The sequence below is a fragment of the Telopea speciosissima genome, chromosome 4 (genome assembly GCF_018873765.1).
Source record: "Telopea speciosissima isolate NSW1024214 ecotype Mountain lineage chromosome 4, Tspe_v1, whole genome shotgun sequence".
Classification (NCBI taxonomy): Eukaryota; Viridiplantae; Streptophyta; class Magnoliopsida; order Proteales; family Proteaceae; genus Telopea; species Telopea speciosissima.
The window spans coordinates 43,918,690-43,940,038 of record NC_057919.1 but is presented as its reverse complement, the minus strand read 5'-3'; the positions used below and the strand labels follow the sequence as shown (position 1 = coordinate 43,940,038).

At 38.4% G+C, this 21,349-nt stretch overlaps 1 protein-coding gene across 3 annotated transcripts in view; it reads left to right on the top strand.

Annotated features, from left to right (window-relative positions):
- Positions 1-21,349, top strand: part of LOC122658920 (RNA-binding KH domain-containing protein PEPPER-like) — a 38,275-nt gene that overhangs the window by 7,106 nt on the left and 9,820 nt on the right. For all 3 annotated transcript variants that reach the window (XM_043854076.1, XM_043854075.1, XM_043854077.1), the window contains exons 3-5: positions 13,855-14,003; positions 14,087-14,347; positions 17,010-17,204. In XM_043854076.1, coding sequence (XP_043710011.1) covers positions 13,855-14,003; positions 14,087-14,347; positions 17,010-17,204 — 605 coding nt within the window. The remainder of the gene's footprint in view (positions 1-13,854; positions 14,004-14,086; positions 14,348-17,009; positions 17,205-21,349) is intronic.

The following is a 21,349-nucleotide window of genomic DNA, read 5'->3' as shown; positions in this document are numbered from 1 at the left end:
TGTAAGTCTAATGTTGATCATGTCCATTAATCACATAAACAATGCTAGCCATCAATTCTTCCTTCTCTCATGGTTTCACCCACTCCCAAGAGGAGGGGTTTAGCTAGCCATGAAAGCAATGAAGAGGGAAGGAAGGATTGATGGAAAAAAAGACATGGAAATTACTAAAACTGAAATTTAAAAGTAGAAGAGCTTAGCTGATTCGAATAACTCCAATGAAGACAAATCCATTCACATTAACACCATCACTTGAAGCCGCATCTAATATTGAAGAACAAATTACCCAAGTGTTTAACGAAAATTACACATGATTGAAGGGGGGAAAGGGAGATGAAATTAACCTAACAATGAATCTAAGAATTGAAGTTACATAAGGATTACATAAGATATCTAAACCGAAAATAAGAAAAAAACGAAGATGACAATAGGGTATTGAAGAGAACGAGAACTTGAGAATAAAGAAAAAACTAAAAAACTAGAATCCGCCAGAGAGAGCTCAACCGTGGAGGAGAGATCAGATATTTAATGGAGAGTTGGGAAAAGGCGAGAGATTGGTGACATGGGAGAGAGAGGATTTGGTGGAATTAGAGGAGGGATAGAGAGAGATACGGTATGGGGATTAAGAGAGTTGGGATGAGAGAGGGATTGTAGGAAAGAGAGAAAACCGTGGGATATGGGAACCGTGAGTGATTTGGGGTGAGGATTTCTTTAAATCCAAAAGTCAATCTAAATTCTAACTTAGTCAAAATCCTCTCTTTGGCTATATCTCTCCATCCCGACTCCGAAACGACTTGACCCAAGAACGAAAAGTGCACCAAATAATTCTACGAACACAACGAACCCCATATTTGATATATTCCGGAGATTTCTAAAATCATCAAAATTACCATTATGCCCTTATCTCTCTTTCTCAGGGACCCGGCCCGCACAAGTGCATGAAACTTGAAATTTGAACTCTTGACTTCGAAGTTGACGTCTCTTGCTTATGTGGGGACTTTTGACCAGAAGTTTGACTTTTGACTTTCTTTATACTTTAGCTCCAAAAGTAGCTTCATTTCCAGAATTTCCTTCTCTTCCACTTGAATTGACCTACAACTTGAAAACAAAGACAAAACACCCGAGTAGCACTGTTCCAAGTATGAAAATGCATACTTTATGTACCTAAGATTCACACATAAATGTGCTCATCAGATTCCCCCATACTTAGACTTTGCTTGTCCTCGAGCAAAAAAAAAAACAAAAAGCCCTAACTTTCGTAGGAATCACGATTGCACTTAGCATGTGCAACAAGCCTTTAAACCCCTAGGTTACCCCCAGTGGATGAGTTGTGTCTTGTGAGTGTTTGCAGTGAATATACCCACAAAATTCAATTTGTAAATCCATACTATGGCCAAGGTAGAGAATGCAGCTGCTCCAAGATAAAAATAATTTACTTCGAGATTTTCTAGATATCCCCCACACTTGCACTTTATTATCCCACTCTGAGTTGGAGAATTGTCACACATCTAAATTAGGGAAACTTCAGGATGTAGATTGGTCACATTATTTTCCCTCTAGATTAGATTGAATAGGTCATCTAGGCTACAAAAGACTTCAGCTCGGAGTTTTGGTAGAACCTTTAAGCACATGCACAATCTTAGTTTCACTTTGATTTCACTTTGCCATATATTTCCAAGTATTGAACTCAAATGTTCCTCTACCACGTTTGGCTTGAATGACATGCAGGGCTTGCACCAGACACCCAAGTTACTAAGGAGTATTGGAGTAGATTCTCGGTGCATATATATTTTGATTGTCACTTTGTGGCTTTAGAAATTGATGCAGTATGAGTTCAAACTTTTTTTTTTTTTTCCAGCATATACTACTCCAATCCGTGCAATGTCTTGACCTCTTAAGCTTTCTAGGTGGCTCTTGTAGCGAGCTTTAGGCCAATTACTTTTAAACCAGACGGCTTTAAGGAATTAGGTGTAAAACACCCCTCGAGCTTACTTACTCAAGCCAAATAGGCTACAAGCCGAGACTGGATCAAAGAGTAAATTTTTTTTTTCTTTTTTTTGTTTTCAATCAAATATATCATGCAAATGTGCCACGGTCCAGCCTTAACTCCTAACAAAAACTCGTGTAAACAAGACGACTAACAAAATCGCCTCCCTCAGTAGATAATGCTTTTGATTGTACTTAATTGTTTTAAAATCCCACTGTGAAATATATTCCAACTCCCTTTCTCATTACGGAATATTTATTACTTCAAAGTGCAGGGTATTTGGATGCTCTCAAAGTCTTTAAAAAAAAATAAATCGAAGAGGTTACAAAACTTGTCTCGAACCAAAGTAAAGACTACAAATTCAATGAAATCCCCCCCCATACTTAAATTATGCAGTGTCCTCAATGCATGAAAAAAAGAAAAACAAGGACAAAAGGGGGTGGTTTTACCATATATGATCATGGTGGCTCAAAATAAGGAGCTGTATGGAAATCCATTACCTCGTAAGAATGTGGTGAAGAAAGTGGCATGAGAGAGGAATTAAGAGAGTGCTAGACATTGTAGAGTTTCTACCCTTACCTGGATCAAATATTTCAATGCCCCCACTGTGTTGTGGGGACAAGACCTCTTGTTTCTTATCAGGCGCTTCCACTGGTGGTGGCTTGGGAAGAGAAGTAGACAGATTGCCATCTGCCTCAATAGGTGGTGGCTTGGTCTACAATTTAGAAGGCTCTCCCCCATATTTGGATTGGTGCAAGTCCTTTAGACATTGATTGATACATAAGTTAAGAGCAGTTGTAACCAAATCAGGTGGTTCAAAAATTAGATGCACGTCTTCATCTAAGTATGGTTGTTTTCCCAATCTAAAGACATTAAAATCACGAGATGCATTCCCAAAAGACAGCCTCATAAGACCATTCCTACAATTGATTAAAGCATTGCTAGTAGCTAAGAAAGGTCTACCAAGGATAATCGGGATTTGGCCTTTGATATTGGTCACAAGTTGGGTATCTAGGTCTATGAAATCCACGGGAAAAAGAAATTCCCCAACCTTTAATAACACATCCTCAATTACTTTCATGGGAGTCTTGACTGATCTATCTGCCAATTGTAATGTAACAGATGTTGGCTTAAGGTCTCCTAACTCTAATTGTTGGTACACCGAATATGGCAAGAGATTGACACTTGCTCATAGATCAAGAAGGGCATGGTCAATTCTAGTGTTACCAATCATACATGAGATAGTTGGGCAACCAGAATCCTTATACTTAGCCACTGTCTGTTGCAACAGAACTGAGCTCACGTTGGCAGTCAGAAAGGCTTTCTTAGGTACATTGGTTTTCCTTTTTTGAGCACACAATTCCTTGAGGATTTTTGCATAGGTAGGTACCTGGGAAATAGCATCTAAAAGAGGGATGTTAACTTGCACATTTTTGAAGACATTTAAAACCTTTTCAGTTATTGCATCCTTCTTGTTGCTTTTAAGCCTATTGGGAAATAGAGCATTAGGGACATAAGTCTTCTCAGGTGGCTCTTTAGGTTTCTCTTCATTAACCACTATAGGTTCATCAGACGAACCTTTGATAGGGGGCTGTTCATTCACAACTATAGGAGGGTCATGTGGGGCACTTATAATGGGTGGTGGATGGGGAACCTTCATAACATCAACAGGAGGCTTAGAAGTTACAGGAGTTGGTTGAATTGGAACCTCTTGTTGGTACTCACATCCACTCCTCAGAGCATATATGGCATTACATTGACTAGAGAGTTCTGAGTGGTGTGGACTCTAATGGATAGAGTTTAGCTGAGTGTAAGGTGGATGGGGCACAGAGGTCCTAGGCTTCGGATTTGGTTGACTTGGCATCTTACCCTTTTCCCTTTCATGGAGTGTATTGGCTAGTTGAGAGATTTGCCTCTCCATATTATGTTGGCTGGTCATGAATGTGTTCATGAGAAGCTCCATACTCTTCTTAAGGGAATTTATCTTTGTAGACTCACCACTATTTTTCAGAAATCCAGGTGGTTGTTGATTCATCATTGGGGTTGGTGGTGTGGGTTGGAGATTATTGGGAGGGGGGACAAATCTAGGGTTAGTCTGCTGGGGAGCAAACTGACCTTGGATTGGAGGTTGGAATGTAAATGGGCCAACTTGATTGGGGCCTTGGTTCCATGAGAAGTTAGGGTGATTTATCTACCTAAGGTTATAGGTTCCACTATACTTGTTCATTACATGCACACTCTCATAGCTTCCATGCCCACTAGACATATTAGGGCACTCCTCCATCACATGTGATGAGGATTGGTACCCACTGCACAAAGGGGTGGTCTGACAAACCTGATTTATCGGGGAAGGTCCCTTGGTCACTATGGCTTCCAGTCTTCTAATAAGACTGTCCAACTGAGCCTCTTTGGCTACAGTTCCCTCTACCAAAAATCCCTTACCCAAGTTTTCATTTTCTTGAGTGGATTCCTACTCTTTGGTTTTGTCCGCTAAGTCAACCAAAAACTCCCAAGCTTGATTTTCATCGGTGAATGATGTGAATCCAGTTGGGCACATGGATTCCACCAATTGCTTGGTTTGATAATCTATACCCTCATAGATGATTTGGCACAGATGCCAAGTATCTAGGCCATGGTGAGGACATTCTTGAAGAAGGTTGTTGAATCTCTCCATGAAGTTGGAGAAGGATTCGTTTGGTCTCTGTCTGAACTGCAGAATGTCATTCCTAATCCTATTGGTCTTATGCAAGGGAAAGAACTTCTTTAGGAAGATAACTGTAAATTAATCCCATGTAGTTATTGAGTCTCTAGGTAAACCATAGAGCCACCTTTTGGCTTGATCCTTAAGTGCAAAGGTGATGAATCCCAACTTAACCGCATTATCAGTCAATTGTTGCATCTTAATGAGCACACATACCTCCTCAAACTCCCTAAGAAACAAATATGCATTTTCATTAACTACCCCATGAAAGTGGGGCAACATACTAATGGAATTAGATTTAAGCTCATAATTGTTTCCTTGGGCGACGGGTAAGCGAATGCATGAGGGTTGTGCAGCCTGTGCGGGGTAAAAGCGGTCCCTAAGGGTCATAGGTTGCCTCTCTCCTTCCTCACCCATGGTTGGAATCTCTACTCTTTCCAAACGATGCTTAGAATTCCTCACCCAAACAAGGATACAAAAGCCACAATTCGAAGTTAGGGCAATCCTCAAAGTTCACGATTTTTTTTTTCCGATTTTTTTTTATATTATATAGCAGAAATAATAAAAAAAAAGAAAAACACTACTAATCAATTAAAATTGGAAACTAAACAAGAGTCACCTCCCCGGCAACAGCGCCAAAAACTTGTTTGAGTTTAAAATAATACCGCAAGCGTACGAGTCAATCGTAGCTACGGGTCGAACATGAGGAGGTTAACCTTGAATAAATTTCCACTTTTAATTAAGGCGAAGTGTACAACTTACCAAATATGGAAACAACCTATATATGTAAACTACCAATTATGGAAACTAACAAATATAGAAGCAACTAAATTACCAAGTTAACAAATTAAAAATAGAAACTAGGGCAACCACTAAGGGAATGGATGAATTAAAAGTAAGAAAGTCACTTGGGAATGGGTTTCACCATGAGAATTAGGGCAGATCAATGACTAGCATATTAGGACAAAACATGCATACAACCTAGGTCTATAAGATATGCGGCGCGGCTCATATAAGGCTAACATATCCTATGAAAATAATGCTCATACAACATACAATGTAAACAAGAAAATACATGAACATAATGGTGTCACAATGGATACGGCTAACGAACATGTATATAGTTCCCCTTGGAACGACATACAAGTTGTGGGCACTCATCCATTGTAAGTCCAATATTGATCATGTCCATTAATCACATAAACAATGCTAGCCATCAATTCTTCCTTCTCTCATGGTTTCACCCACTCCCAAGAGGAGGGGTTTAGCTAGCCATGAAAGCAATGAAGAGGGAAGGAAGGATTGATGGAGAAAAAGACATGGAAATTACTAAAACTGAAATTTAAAAGAAGAAGAACTTAGCTGATTCGAATAACTCCAGTGAAGACAAATCCATTCACTTTAACACCATCACTTGAAGCCGCGTCCAATATTGAAGAACAAATTACCAAAGTGTTTAATGAAACTTACACATATGATCGAAGGGGGGAAAGAGAGATGAAATTAACCTAACAATGAATTTAAGAATTAAAGTTACATAAGATGAACCCTGATTACATAAGAAAAAAAAGAAGACGACAATCGGGTTTGGAAGAGAACGAGAACTTGAGAATAAAAAAAAAACTAAAAAACTAGAATCCGCAAGAGAGAGCTCAACCGTGGAGGAGAGAACGGATATTTAATGGAGAGTTGGGAAAAGACGAGGGATTGGTGACATGGGAGAGAGAGGCTTTGGTGGAATTAGAGGAGGGATGGGAGAGAGATACGGTATGGGGAATAAGAGAGTTGGGATGAGAGAGGGATTGTAGGAAAGAGAGAAAACCGTGGGATATGGAACCGTGAGTGATTTGGGGTGAGGATTTATTTAAATCTAAAAGTCAATCTAAATTCCAACTTAGTCAAAATCCTCTCCTTGGCTATATCTCTCCATCCTAACTCCGAAACAACTCAACCCAAGAATGAAAAGTGCACCAAATAATTCTACGAACACAACGAACCCCATATTCGATATGTTCTGGAGATTTCTAAAATCATCAAAATTATCAGTATGCCCTTATCTCTCTTTCTCAGGGGCCCGGCCTGCACAAGTGCATGAAACTTGAAACTTGAACTCTTGACTTCGAAGTTGACATCTCTTGCTTATGTGGATGGAATCTTTGACCAACCTTTGACTTTTGACTTTCTTCACACTTTAGCTCCAAAAGTAGTTTCTTTTTCAGAATTTCCTTCTCTTCCACTTGAATTGACCTACAACCTGAAAACAAAGACAAAACACCCGAGTAGCACTGTTCCAAGTATGAAAATGCATTCTTTATGTACCTAAGATTCACACATGAATGTGCTCATCACAAATCATATATTGTATGGTCTTGGGCAGTGATTACATTGCTGCAGGTTGGTAGTTAACTCATCCAATCAAATCACAAGCCCAAAAAAAAAGGGTATTCAGGAGTATCTATGTAAATATAAGTGATTGGTGTCCAATTACTAAGTCCTGCTAACTTCTTTTTCTGCTTAAGTAATTGATCAGGTTTGTGTGTATTGAATATTGATCACGTTCTTAAGGTTTATCCTGCCATCCTTGTCTCAATGGACATAAACATTGGATTTTGCAGTTCTTTTCGTTGTATCTGTCTAGGAATAAAAAGTGGGTCAAAGGAGGTTCAAAACTTGATGCTCTCTGGTCCTTGTTTCTGTAGGATAGTTTGAAGTTCTGGATTTGGACCCCCCCTTAATTTTGTTTAGTGTGTAGGTATTTTGGCAAAATTTTGTTTGATCCTTGTTTGAGTTTTGGCTGCTGTTATCTTCACAGGGAATGTCTGGCGCTTGTGATCCTTATTTCTATATGATTGTTGGATGGCTTGTTAACACTTTCATTCAAAATTGCAACATCTATACACATGTAGAAGAATTTTGGATTGTCGTAGATTCATAGTACAAGGTTTCGACGAAATTTCGCGAAACCAACCAAAATATTTCAGTTTTGCGAGCTTTTGAAACCAAACAGCCTGCGATACTGAAGAATTGCAATGTTTCGACCTAAATTTTGCATTTTAGGCAAAATTTCGACCATGTTTCAAATTTCAGTATTGTTTCGGTTAAACCCTTTGTGTGCTTGATTTTGATTGAAATATTGTAGTATTGATAAAATTTCGAACATGTTTCGAGTTTCGTTATAGTTTTACTAGTTTCCAAAGAGGGAAACTTGCTAGGAAATCTCAGTTTTGTGATTTTTCACCAAATCACTCCAATATCTTTGTAATGAACCATGAATAACATTTAATAATTATGAAATGGTTTCTAATTTATGTTTATTCATTCCTAAAGCATATTTTTGTTAATTTAGTTGAATTATGTGTTCTAGTACTAAACAACATTGTATAGTGTACCGCGTACACTACCAACCTAGGGTCCAGAGCCAAACTATAATTTTTTTTTGTGTTTTTTTTTTTTTTTTACAATCTAAGGTTCCACTTTGTTTAAAGGGTCAGTCTAAAATAGGAGTTTTGGGAACTAATTTGGGCATTTGGGCTTCAAAACCATCAATTGAAACCTTCTTGGTTTCGACCGAAATTTTGCGGTTTCGTAAATATTTCAGTTTCAAGCCTTGTCGAAACCAGGCTCGAAACTAAAACCTTGAACCTTAGGTAGATTTTTAGTTATGGGAACAACTTCTTGTCACCAAAGTGGTGAACTAAGAAATTGTAACCTTCTTTTAATTGCCCCTTAACTTATTCCCAAAAAGTTATTTAATGCAGGGATAAAAAGAGGTTTTCAAAAACTTGAAAACCATTTAATGCAGTTTTGTATGTGAAATGAGAGGATTTACCCTCACTGAAAACCCTCATTGAAAAAAGTGTGTTATACTAAAAGGGAAAAATGTAAAGTTTACAATCTTGTTGTAACCAACCTTGGTTACAACAAACCGTTCTCTTTAATTAATTATATGTCGAGATGCATGAGGATTGAGAGAGTTTCTGAGAAGTTGAAGATGGTAATATGCCATTCTCTGAATTATTAATACAATCTTGGTTATTTGTCAAAAACCAAAATGGATATAGATTTGATGCAATCCGGGGTTCATAAACCCTGGTTCGGTGTGCTTATGGGCCCATCCAAGGGAATAATAGTCAAAAGATGGAAGACAATGGCAATTCTGTAATTATTTCAAAGCTTACAAAGGGAGTGGCAGAATTGTAAATAAACATAAAATTTCGGGCTGCTTAGTATAGAAATAGGATCTAGGATACAAAACGAATTCATATTTAAAGAGAAGAGGTAGATTAGCCATTAACACAAATAAAGGATACAAATAGAGTTTAAGATTCTGGAAATAACGAAATAAGAAAATAAATAAGTCACAGGTCATCTTCTACCTTGCAGTGGTCTGTTCTATTGGCAAACCAGTTTGATCTTGAATGAGATCACTGATTTGATACTGATCCAATTCGGCTGAACCTTTGAAGGGAGATCGGAATCTTGAAGGCCTATTGATTCTACTTGATCAACACCCAAATTAACTAGAAGAAAAATAATTGTTAGTTGCTGAAAGTCAATCTGGCAGAACCAATAAAACCTGAACTGGTAGTTTGTTTCAATGTCACAGTTGGAAGGCTCAAGGGGAATAAAATTCGAAGGGTTGGGTTGCCTTGGATAGAAGAGCTGACACCCAAGATACGATGAAGAAAGGAAGAAAGTACCAACAGAATCCATGAAACATGATTAGCCCCTGTAAAAAAGGAAAGAAAAAAAACTCATGAAACACTGATGTTGCTGTTTGGATAGTTCTTCGACCTACCAATCCAGTAAAGCGGCAACGCTGACCTTTCCAGAAACTTGGATCATTCTACGCTGTCGGGAGGTCTCGCACGATACGCCACCTATAATTGCCCTGGCCTCTCCAAAGAAGCTTCAGTGCTCACCTTATGAGGCAAGAATTTCAAGACTACACTAAAGAACAAGGAAGCTTGACTGAGCAAAGAAGTCAAGAAACGAAGCTGCTTCTCTAATAGCCCCGTCGAATAGGAGGGCGAAGGCTTTTTGGAAAAGTTTTTTTTATGTCTTGTTAATCAATTTATAAAAAAAAATTTAGAGAGAAGGGGCCTTCAAGTTCTTAGGAAGAGCTGTACGAGGCAGCTCATGTACGGTTCGGGAGCCGAGCCCCACCACAGGGACTTAGGACAACACTTATATAATAGCCAGTCATCAATTGGAAGCGGGCAAGATGGTGATGATTTGCGATTGGTCCAAACCTTCGACCAGCAGCTTCTTGCGACCTGCCTAGAATGCCAAAACATAGCAAAACCTTGCTCACATAGCGAATAAAGGCTGGGTGGAAGGGGGCAGTCAGCTGGCTGCTTCTTGGCCATGCCCACCGAGGGTAGCACCAAGGAACAGTCAAACACAGAGAGAAGCGACTATGAAGAGGGTAGCGAAGGGGTAGCCATCAAGCAACTGGTGTCGTATGTGAATAACCAGTCCATTTTAGAGTTTCCGATCATTTTGTGAACTCTTCTTTTGGGCGGATACTGGAACGACATTGGTCTCGACTACTTACATATGAGATTTCCGGTTCAGATGACAGGGCCACTGAGCAAGTCTCAACAGAGACACCACTACTATCAGACCTGGCCGGGCTTCCGCTACTAGAACAGAACAGGATACGCCATTGCTTCATCAGTCTGAGATTCGAGAACTGGACCCTGACATAGCCAATCGAGAATTCAAGATTATCGAATCCACCTAGTGAAGGACTGTTAAGTTGCCAAAACAGAGCAAAGTAACAAAGTTCTAAACAACTGAAATAGAAAAGAAAAGATAATAGCAAGTAGGAAAAGAAATAAGAAGGAACTTAAACGGAGAACTAAAGAAGAAAGAAAGGAATACAAAGGAAGAAAAGTGAACTGAATTGATGGGGGAAAGGGAAGAACACTCAGCCAAAAGGCTGCTTTGGGTCATACAGGCTACAACCAAAACAAAGCTCAATTAATTCCATTCTATTATTCTCCATCGATTACATGATATAAAAAAGAAAAGAAAAGAAAAAGATTCCAATAAGGAAACAACTCTACTAGGATTCCTAACAAAAAAATAGCTCCAAAAACTTACTGAGCTCTTCGTATGTATCCTACTCAACATAAAAGATTACATAATATTCTCCCAAATAAAATAAATCTCCCTAAATATCATATTGAACCGACAACCCGGTTTGGGATCGGTTCCTTGTGGTCTAGGAGTCTGATGCAGGAGTGTTATCTTAATCGGACCGACACGAACCGCTCTAGAAACCCAAACCCAAACTGACCTGATCCAACCGGGGTTTTTGGTCTAGTAAAGGCTGGTAATGACTTATTTAATTATTTGTGATTAATAATGTAACATTTATTTTGTTTCTTTGAGAGATAGCTAACATAGGAGATAGTTTTCTTTCTTGTTTAGTGTTAGATTCCTAGTTGAGTTCTATTTCTGTTTTAGAACTTAATTAGGAGTTCTTTCTTTATTTAAATGCTTGTAATCCAACGATTTGGACAGAATTGAATGTGGAATGAAGTAGAGTTGAGTTTCTTCACTGTGGTGAGTTGTTTGTGTGTTCCGCTCATCGGAGTTGGTTGATGGCTGCTGCACTCCCTTCCCAATCTCTTCTTCATCTCAGGTGCTCTCTTCTCCTTCCCCTTCCCCCTTCTCTCATGTACAATACACCTTTCCCCTTCATTCTTTTTCGTTCTTCTTTCCTTTTCTTCCCCTTATTGATCTCCTCTTCTTTTATCTCTTGTTCCTGTTCTGCGATTAATAGTATTGGCACCCCCTAGATTGGGTCGAGCTCCAGTTACTCAGTCCCTTTCCATTTGAGATTTGTGTTGAAGGAACCCTTGCCTTAGGCTACTTGATCTTCAAAATTTCATCCCCAACAACCCCCCTTGCTGGGAGATCGAAATCCATATCATACTTGGTGGCTACAGTACCTCCTGTTACTGTTTTTCAGGAAAAAGTGATTTTAGTTCTTAGGTGCTGGTTTGGTAGATAAATGATTTTGGGGGATTAGAGGCCAGTGGGTTAATATCCTTCTCTTGAAGTTTCAAAGTCATTGCTGTTGAATCGATGGAATTATCCCAACCTGAAACCACATGTATTACCGTTGGTTCTGTTGCTTTGTCGTAAGGAAGACGAAGACTTGGTGTTGTTATTTTGTATGGCACCATATTTTCTTCTTTCCCGAAATGCACTTCCCATTGTTCTTAATCCTACTCTGCTTTATTTTTTTTTAATTTCAAGACTGCCCTTATTCTTTAATTACTAATTCCTATCTTATCCCTTCCTTCTTTATCTTCTTCAGTAGGCCTTTTACCTTTAAGATTCTGTTTTTTTTTACAATTCTGTCACTCCCTTTGTAAACTTTGAAATAATTACAGAATTGCCATTGTCTTTCATATTTTGGTTATTATTCCCTTGTGTGGGCCCATAAGCAATCTGAACTAAGGTTTCTGAACTCTGGATTGCATCAGAGTCCCGTTGGGTCAAATTGGTCCTGCCAAATATTTGCATCTATTCCTCCGGTGCCAAGGAAAACTCTCCCTCGAGTTTTGTAGAAGGTCGTAAATTGTCTTACTCAACACCCATTTCGGGGACCAGGTTCAGAACATGAAACATGGAATGCCATCCTCGTCTTGAAATGTTTGGGAATAACAAACTCAATATGTAGAACACTTGTCGTTGCCATAGAGTCTGTTGTTGCTTCACCCAGAATAATCATCTCATCCCCCTTTATCGTTACTTGCTTTCCTACACCAGAACGGTCTTCCTCTTTGTTGAACATTTGACTCTTCCTGTGGCTGCATTGTTGGTGACGCCTCCATTTGCTCCGAACATACTTTGTCAACCAGTTCCTGAAGAACAAATGTATGGCACATGTGATAAGGCTGTAGGGTGTACAGATTTTTGTTGTGATTAACGATGCCCCTTCGTGCTTCCAACCACTCTTGACCTACTTGAATGATGCATTTGGAAGATTCAAATATCTCACTATAGACACCGTTACAATATTGACAAATTGAAAATTCGACTCAAATATCGTCTTCATATCCAATGAGGATTTCATTGGTCTTTGATCTCCACCACAGAACGCAAGGCAAAATTTTCACTTTACCCTTTATCTATGAATAAAATAACGGTTTTTATGTTCGGCAAACAAACTCTGGTCTTGAAAATGTAGGTATCCATAGCCACATTCAGCTGATACCAATTGATGCAATCCGGGGTTGTGTAACTGTGGTTCAGATTGTTTTTGGGCACACCCAAGGGATTTATAGCAAAAAATGAAAGAATGGCAATTCTGTAATTATTTCAAATTTTACAAAGGGTGTGGTAGAATTGTAAATAAACAGAATCTTAAAGGCCTATTTAAGAAGATAAAGAGGGAAGGGATAAGATAGAAATTAATAATTAAAGAATGAGGGTAGTCTTGGAACTAAAACAAATGAAGGAAAGGAGTACGATTAAGAACAATGGGGAAGCACATTTCATGAAAGAAAATTTTGATTTCAGTAGTATGCTAGGTGGATTTCTAGCGTGATTCCTAGCATGGTTACTGTTTTATCTATCTATCTATCTTCCCATTTCAATATTACAGGTCTTTTTTTTGCTATTTCTACACACTCTGTGGCAACTTTGTTTTTTGTTCTGATTCAGTTAAGTTTTTCTTAAATTCTCTCTTTAATTACTGAAAATTCTCTCTTTAGTTACTGTGATGAGTTAGCTATAAACTGAAACATAAGATTCTGAAGCTATTTTCTTAGTTCTGGGAAATTCTGATCAATTCTTAAAGTTCTAGATCTGCTACCTGCAATCCTAGTAGCACTAGGACTCCTCTGAAACTCCTAAATCTGTTCTCATATTTAGCTCAAACTTTGCAGGCTGAATCTGGTAATTGAATAGGGTAATCGTTTGGAGTTTGGAACCATTCTGGGATTACTATATTCTGTTATAATTTTTCTCCTAAATCTGGTTTGCTCTGTGATCCTGCTGTGAACAAGTTTCTGCTTTGCTATTCTGGCCTACAGACTGGTTATCATTAATCTGTAGTTTATTTCCCCTCCTTATTTTTTTGACATTATGATTTCGTACTATATCTGTTAGCACTGTGTTAATTGATCTTATGTATAATTTGTGCTAGATGAAGTGCCATTCTATGCCACTTCCGATGAGAGAATTGTAGAGATACAAGGAGAATCCTTAAAGGTTCTTAAAGCACTAGAAGCAGTAGTTGGACACTTGAGAAAATTCTTGGTTGATCATAGTGTTATTCCTTTATTCGAGAAAACAGTGAGTTGTTCTCTACTTAAATTTTGGAAGGTCATGGTTATGTGACTAGTCTGTAATGAAGCTTGTTATTGGTCTTTCATCAGTATAATTCAACAATCTCCCAAGATCGTGGGGTAGAGGCCTGGCCCGATAAAATGCAAAATATGCATCATACGGCTTCTCAAACTGGTATTAGCAGTGATTATTCGATTTCTTTGAAGAGGGATTCTCTATTTCTTGATCGTGAAACTCAGCTGGATTCTCAAATTCCACACTCTGGACTATCCCTGTATGGACAAGACCCTGCACTTTCTGGGATACGCTCATCAACACTTGGTCGTCCTGCTGCTCCAATAGTTACACAGGTTGGTTTTCTTTTTTATTCAAGATGTGAATTTGCATTAAACCCATCCATGTTTAGGGGGTTATTGTTTCTGTATTGCTGAATGCAGATTAAACTAGTTGAGGTGCTACCTTTGCTTATGTTTTGTATAATTTTGATATATTATTACTACTACTATTATTGTAGTTATTGCAGTTGTTGCATCCAAGGAATTAAGTATCGGAGCGTATCGTATCGTCTCGGCCGATACGTCTCGGTATCGGTCATGGCCGAGACGAGACAGGTCGAGACGTATCTTTTTTTTTTAAAATGCAAATGTCTCGAATGTATCGGTATGTATCGACCGATACAGATCGATACGATACGATACGGTCGATACGTATCGATACAGACGAGACATGATTTAAACCATTATTTTATTATTTTTGAAATAACGATACATATCGAGGCGTATCGAGACGTCTCGATGATCGACCTCGATCATCGGCGCTCGACGTCTCGATCGTATCAGCAGCTTAAAAACCACATGGGCCCAAGTCTTCTCAAAACAGAAAACTCGAGCAGGAGCAGGCTGGCAGAAAAAAAACAGTTCCAGCTTTGAGAAACCATAAAAAAACATCTTTAAACTTGGTTTTTGCCAAAGATTTGTTGAGGGCTTTGATTCCTTTGCCAAAAACGATCCTAAAGGAGGTGAAATCTCATCATTTGCTGCATCTAACAGCCCACATTCGAAATCAAAAGGTGTTCTTGAAGGGCAAGGTAGGTTTTTTGAAAAAAACTTGATTCTTTTGTTTAAATCTTTGATTTTTGGTATTTTTTTTGTTATGATTCAAAGGGAATATGTTAAACTAACTTAGTATTGCATTCTTTGTATACATTTACAAAGATTTGAGTTCAAAATCCATGTTTCTTTGCATTTTTTACCCAAAACCGAAAATTGCTTCTTTAAAATGATTTTTTTTTTTTATTTTCTTCTAAAATTTAAAACAAATGCTAATGTATATAATATATGTACTATATTATGTATAGATCTATCACATTCCAAGAAGATTATATATTTACCCTAAAATCTATCACAATAGTCACTCCTATTGTTGAAGACCCTTACAGACATGACTTTGATCCACCCCGACATTCTTCATGGCAATTGAGTGACTTTACATATAAGAAATTTCATCTTTTAATCTTTTATAACAATTTCAATGTGCCGCACTTGTCTGGTTATTGATTATTCACAATTCTTAGTATATATGCATGATATATGACACAAATTGCTTGTTTATATTGTTTTTATTGTCCAAAAGTGTATTTCCATGTGTATTTTGATCATTTTCATGCGTTTCTACACCGATCGATACGTATCTCCGATACGATACGATACGATACGATACGTCTCTTAAAATTGCCCGATCGATACGATACCCGATACCGATACTTAAATCCTTGGTTGCATCCAATATTTTCTCTTTTATCTGCACCAAATCTTCAATTCTATCTGCATATTTTGAGTTTCTTCTATGTAGGTTTAAATGATTTGGTTCTTCTAAGCTTTGACTCCTGATACTGCTTTTCTACATTAAACTTTTTTTCTGGTGTTTTTCAAGTATTGATCTTTGCCATAAGATCCTGTCTATATTCAACATCTACCATATGCTGTTTGCAGCTAATTTTTTTCACTGCTTATCCTAATGCACTTTACAGTTCCTTAGTCCCTAATCCTGCTTACCTAGTGTGCATTTTTTAGGGCTTATAGTTTATAGATTTAAAGCTCATAGGAATGGGATAAATCCTACATGTAAGTTTAGGATAAATGAGAACCTCTTTGCCCAGTTAGTTACTTTAAGTTCTAAACATTGATAATCTGCATCTCCTTAAAGGTGACATTGCCCTTCTCTTGTATGGAAACGTCATTAAAAAAGACATGCTTCAACCCAGAGAAAGCTATCAGAACAAATTCTTGGAATTTCTATTGCTTCATTACCTCTGAAGAGCCTTATGTTCTTCTCTGTCATGTCTGCGGTAATTGCAGAAAGAATCAGTCTCCAGGCTATGGTGCTGCTCATATTCAAATTCAATAATTAGTATTTGGTTTCAATTGATTCGGCTTCTCCTAGATGCTTCCAAATAGCTCTGCATATAAGACTGCCATATAATTTAGTTACCTCGAAGAATAAGTTAGCTTCTATTTATCAAAACCCCCAGAAAAAAGAAAAAGTTAGCTGCTATATGTGTTCTTGTTTCACATAATTAGCAGTGTGTAGCCCCAGCATGAAACCTCCCTTGAATACATTTTTATTCACTTGAAACAGTTGGAGTAAAAAAAAAAAATTACTATCCTCAAAGGTGCTGCTGAGCCCCAATCTGTCCAGATTTATCATTTTTATGATCAAGTCTTAACTGATAAAATTGCTGAAGAAATCTTGACAAATTTTCATATTCCACCATTGATTTTGAAGGGAATAATGGGGGCTTGATATTTCCGTTTTTAAACCCCCCCCCCCCCCAAAAAAAAAGAATTCCAATAGTTTTACTTACGCAAATTAGTGTTTGCCTAACTCTTCTGTGTTGTTGTGGACTCTGGTACTCAGAACTCTAGGTTTTGAATCTTGATCCTACTTCATTGTCTAGAATCCCACACATTCTTTGTCCTTGATATCATTATCTAACCATTTCCTTAAATTCAGGTTACACAGACAATGCAGATACCTCTATCCTATGCAGAAGACATTATTGGGACTGGAGGAGCTAATATTGCGTATATTCGCCGTACCAGTGGAGCCATCCTCACTGTTCAGGAGAGTAGGGGTCACCCAGACGAGATCACCGTGGAAATAAAGGGATCCTCATCACAGGTTCAGACAGCTCAACAACTTATTCAGGTTAGGGTTCATGGTTTCTCTTTCTCTCTCTCTCTGCAGTCTGCACCCCAACTTTTTTTTTCCTTGGCATAAAAACAGGATGCCTAGAGTGATGGGAGAGAAAGGAGATGAAGGAGGGAAAGAGGGACGGACTAGAGATGTTGGATCGAACTTGCAGTTCCCCACCACAATGTCTTTATTTATATTTAAATAAGAATTCCTTAGAAGGATTCCTAATCCTACTAGGAATCAAACCTAGGAAACACAATTACACTTAGAAATTAAACTAGGACTAGGACTAAACCTAGACTGACCTTAAGACTAACTTTAATTACAATAGGATGAGGCAGGCAGATATTTCGATTAGAATAAGAAATATTCTAATCGAGATATATACATACTTAACACTCCCCCTCAAGCTAGAGCATACAAATCACCTAGCTCAGCTTGGAACAACCTTTTCGAAAAGCAGGTCCAAACATCGGTTGGTAAACATACCACCAAGTTGGTTAGTAGTCGAAACAAGCGGAGTAGAAACCAACTTTTTCATAGCAACATCCCTCACAAAGTGACAATCAACTTCAATGTGCTTGATCTTCTCATGAAGCACTGAATTGCTTGCAATATAAATAGCAGCTTGATTATCACAAAACATCTTCATAGGTGGACTGATTGGAAAGCCCCAACTCCTGAAGCAATGATTTTATCCACATTAATTCAGCTGTAGATGTGCCATCGCCCGATACTCAACCTCAACACTTGATCTAGCAACAATAGTTTGGTTTTTTGCTTTTCTAGGTGACTAAATTGCCACCCACAAATGTACAATAACCAGTAGTAGAACGTCTATCACCATCAACATCAACCCAATCAACATTAGAAAGCCTTTTCAGAATAATATTCTGATTGGGTCGATAATAAGTTCTTACAGTTCGAGAACTTACTCGGATTTTGAAATCTGAGAGAGATTGCTCTCCAAAAGTTTTCGCGAGATCTCCGAGATCTCGGTCTCGTTGATCTCTTTCAACCCATTATTTTAACCCACCTACCACTTAAATACCTTACCTAATTGGACAAAACTCGACATATCTCGCAGATCTCTAGATCTCGCGAGATCTCGATCTCGGTCGATCTGGTGACCCAAAGTTTTTGAGTTGAAAAAAATGCACCACTGTCTCGCCCGAATCTCGACTGGTTTTCAAGAGCAGTTGCACAGACAGTTTTAGTACTTGCTTACAGGAGCTCCATTTAGGTAATGTAACACACGACAACAATCATGACCCCAGCAACAAAAGATATATTTGGTCGAGTAACAGTAAGATAAATAGGTTTTCCAACTAGTCTTTTATACCGGTGTATATCTTTAAAATCTTTACTCTCACTAGAGCCAAACTTTTGATGAGGATCTATAGGAGTATTCACCGGTTTAGAAGCAAACATTTCAGTTTCAGACTGAATTTCGAGTACATATTTCCTTTGTGATAGACTAACTCATTTCTTGTTTAGTAAAACTTCAATACCAAGAAAATACTTGAGAGCACCCTTCCTAAGTCTTTCATCTGAAAATGTTGATGAAGATAGGATTTAACTTGAGCAATACTAGAAGCATCGTTATAAGATATAATAATATCATCCACATCCCACCACAACTACTTTTGAATTATGGCGACGAACAAAGACAGAATGGTCAAAATAACACTGTGAGAATCCGAAATGAGTTACAATGGAGCTGAACTTATCAAACCATGCTATTGGAGATTGGTTCAACCCATAGATTGCCTTAAGGAGCTTACATACTTTGGTTGAAGTCTCCCTTGGAACATACCCTGGAGGTTGCTCCATATAGATAACCCTCTTGTAGGTCACCATATAGAAATGCATTTTTAATATCCACCTGATACACAGGCCAGTCTAAGTTGACAGCTAGAGAAATAAGCACATGAACATAATTTAAGCGGGCGACAGGCGGGAAGGTTTCAAATAATTCACATCATAAGTTTGAGTATAGCCTTTAGCAACCAATCTTGCCTTAAGTCTCTCAATAGAACCATCAGGATTGTATATGATGGTATAAAACCATCGACGTTTGACAAGATCCTTCCCAGTAGGTAATGTTACCAGAGTCCAAGTCTTTCTAGACAATAAAGCATCCATCTCTGTGTCCATTGTTGCCTTCTACCCAAGGTGAGAAAAGGCCTCATGGTGGGATTTGGGAACAAAGCTAGTAGATAAAGCGGAAGCAAGGGTGTGAAATTTGGAAGGAAGCCAGCTTGTCAACGCCGCCGATAGACCTGAATTGGTTTAGGAGTTTGTAACAGAATCATAGTTGTCACGGCATCTAGGCGACTCAAGGCGTTGGAGAGGGTCCAAAATCAAGGTGACACAAACAAGGCGGCCAAGGTGCCTGGACACCTAGGCGACGCCTTGATGATTATGAATGGAATAGGAACTGGTAGAGATGGACCTGAGAAATTATCTGCAAGAGAAGGTAGGAGGTATCGGTAGAATAATAAGGAGTATTCTTAGAGAATGTGACATTAGCATTAATAAACTGTTTATTAGCAATAGGATCAAAACATTTATACCCTTTCTGTGTCTCAGAGTAACCAAGAAAATACACTTAATAGGATGATGAGATAATTTATTGATTTTAGGGTGAAGGATATGAACAGAACAAGCATAGCCAAAGACTCATGGTAGCGAACCAAACAAGGAAATATCAGGGTATAACATAGAAAAAGGAATTTTGTTATTTAAAATAGATAAAAACATACAATTAGTAAGATATCAGGCACTGACACAAAAATGTTTGGGGACATTCTTTTGGAGCATAATAGATCGGGCTTATCTCCAACAAGTGCCTATTCTTCCGTTCGACCACCTCATGTTGTTGTGAAGTGTATGAACAACTAGTTTGTTGAATTATACCATGAGTTAGGAAAAAATCAGATATCTTAGTTTGAGTGTATTCAAGTGCATTATCAGAACGAAATATTTTAATGGAAACATCAAATTGAGTTTTTATTTCTTGATAAAAATTTGTAAGCACAATAAGGAATTTAGATATATCTTTAACAAGTAATCCCAAATTGAACGATAGTGATCGTAATTATCCACTTCACTAACAAAATCATAGTTGTCACGGCGGTTAGGCGACCCAAGGCGAAGGAGAGGGCCAAAGTTCAAGGCGACACCAACTAGGTGAACAAGGCGTCCAAGGCGCTTGGACGCCTTAACAACTATGAACAAAATAAGAAAAATCTAATCGATTACGAACTCGACAAGGATCCCAAATGTCAGAATGGACTAAACCTAGGCGGGAAGGCGGCCATGGCGTTTTAGAGGGTAAAAAAGCAAGGCGACACTGCCATGGCGGCAAGGGGCCTTCCTAGGCGACCAAGGCATCCAAGGTGACTATGGTGCCTGGACGCCATGGCGTCGCCTTGATAACTATGAAGAAAACAATGAAAAACTTCTAGGTGCACTACACATAGGGAAGGAGGCACGATGATGTTTTCCCAGTTCGTAGGCTTCACACTCAAGACGAGGAACTGATATGCAACTAGGAACCATTAACTGGAGCTTAGGTAGAGATGGATGACCAAGACGTAAATGCCATTGCATGGGAGAAGGTACGGTAGTAGAAGTAGCAACAATAGAAGGTCTGGTGCCATCCAGGTAATACAGTCCATCTCGCTCATGCCCTCCTCCAATCGTCTTCCTTGTCTGAAGGTCCTGAAAGACACAGTAAGAAGGATAGAAGGTGATAGAACAATTGAGAGATTTAGTAAGTTGACTAACAGATAAAAGACTTAAAAGTAATTTAGGAACATGAAGAACATGAGAAAAGGTCATGGAGGATGTTGGAGAAACAATTCCATGACCAGTTACCTGAGTAGAGGATCCATCAACAAGTATAATTGGGGAAGGGGTTTGAACTTGATTCATTAAGGAAAACAAGCTTGACTTACCAGTCATAATGTCATATGATATGATGCACAAAAATCAATAATCCACGATGTAGAGGAAGTATAGAAAGTAGAGTTACATGTATGAGCTAGATTGGCTGTAGAGGTTGAGGCAGATGCAACTTCAAGTTGTGGAAGTTGTTTGAGTAGCTTGTTATAATCGTCTCGAGACACAATAGATGAAGTACCAGATGTAGA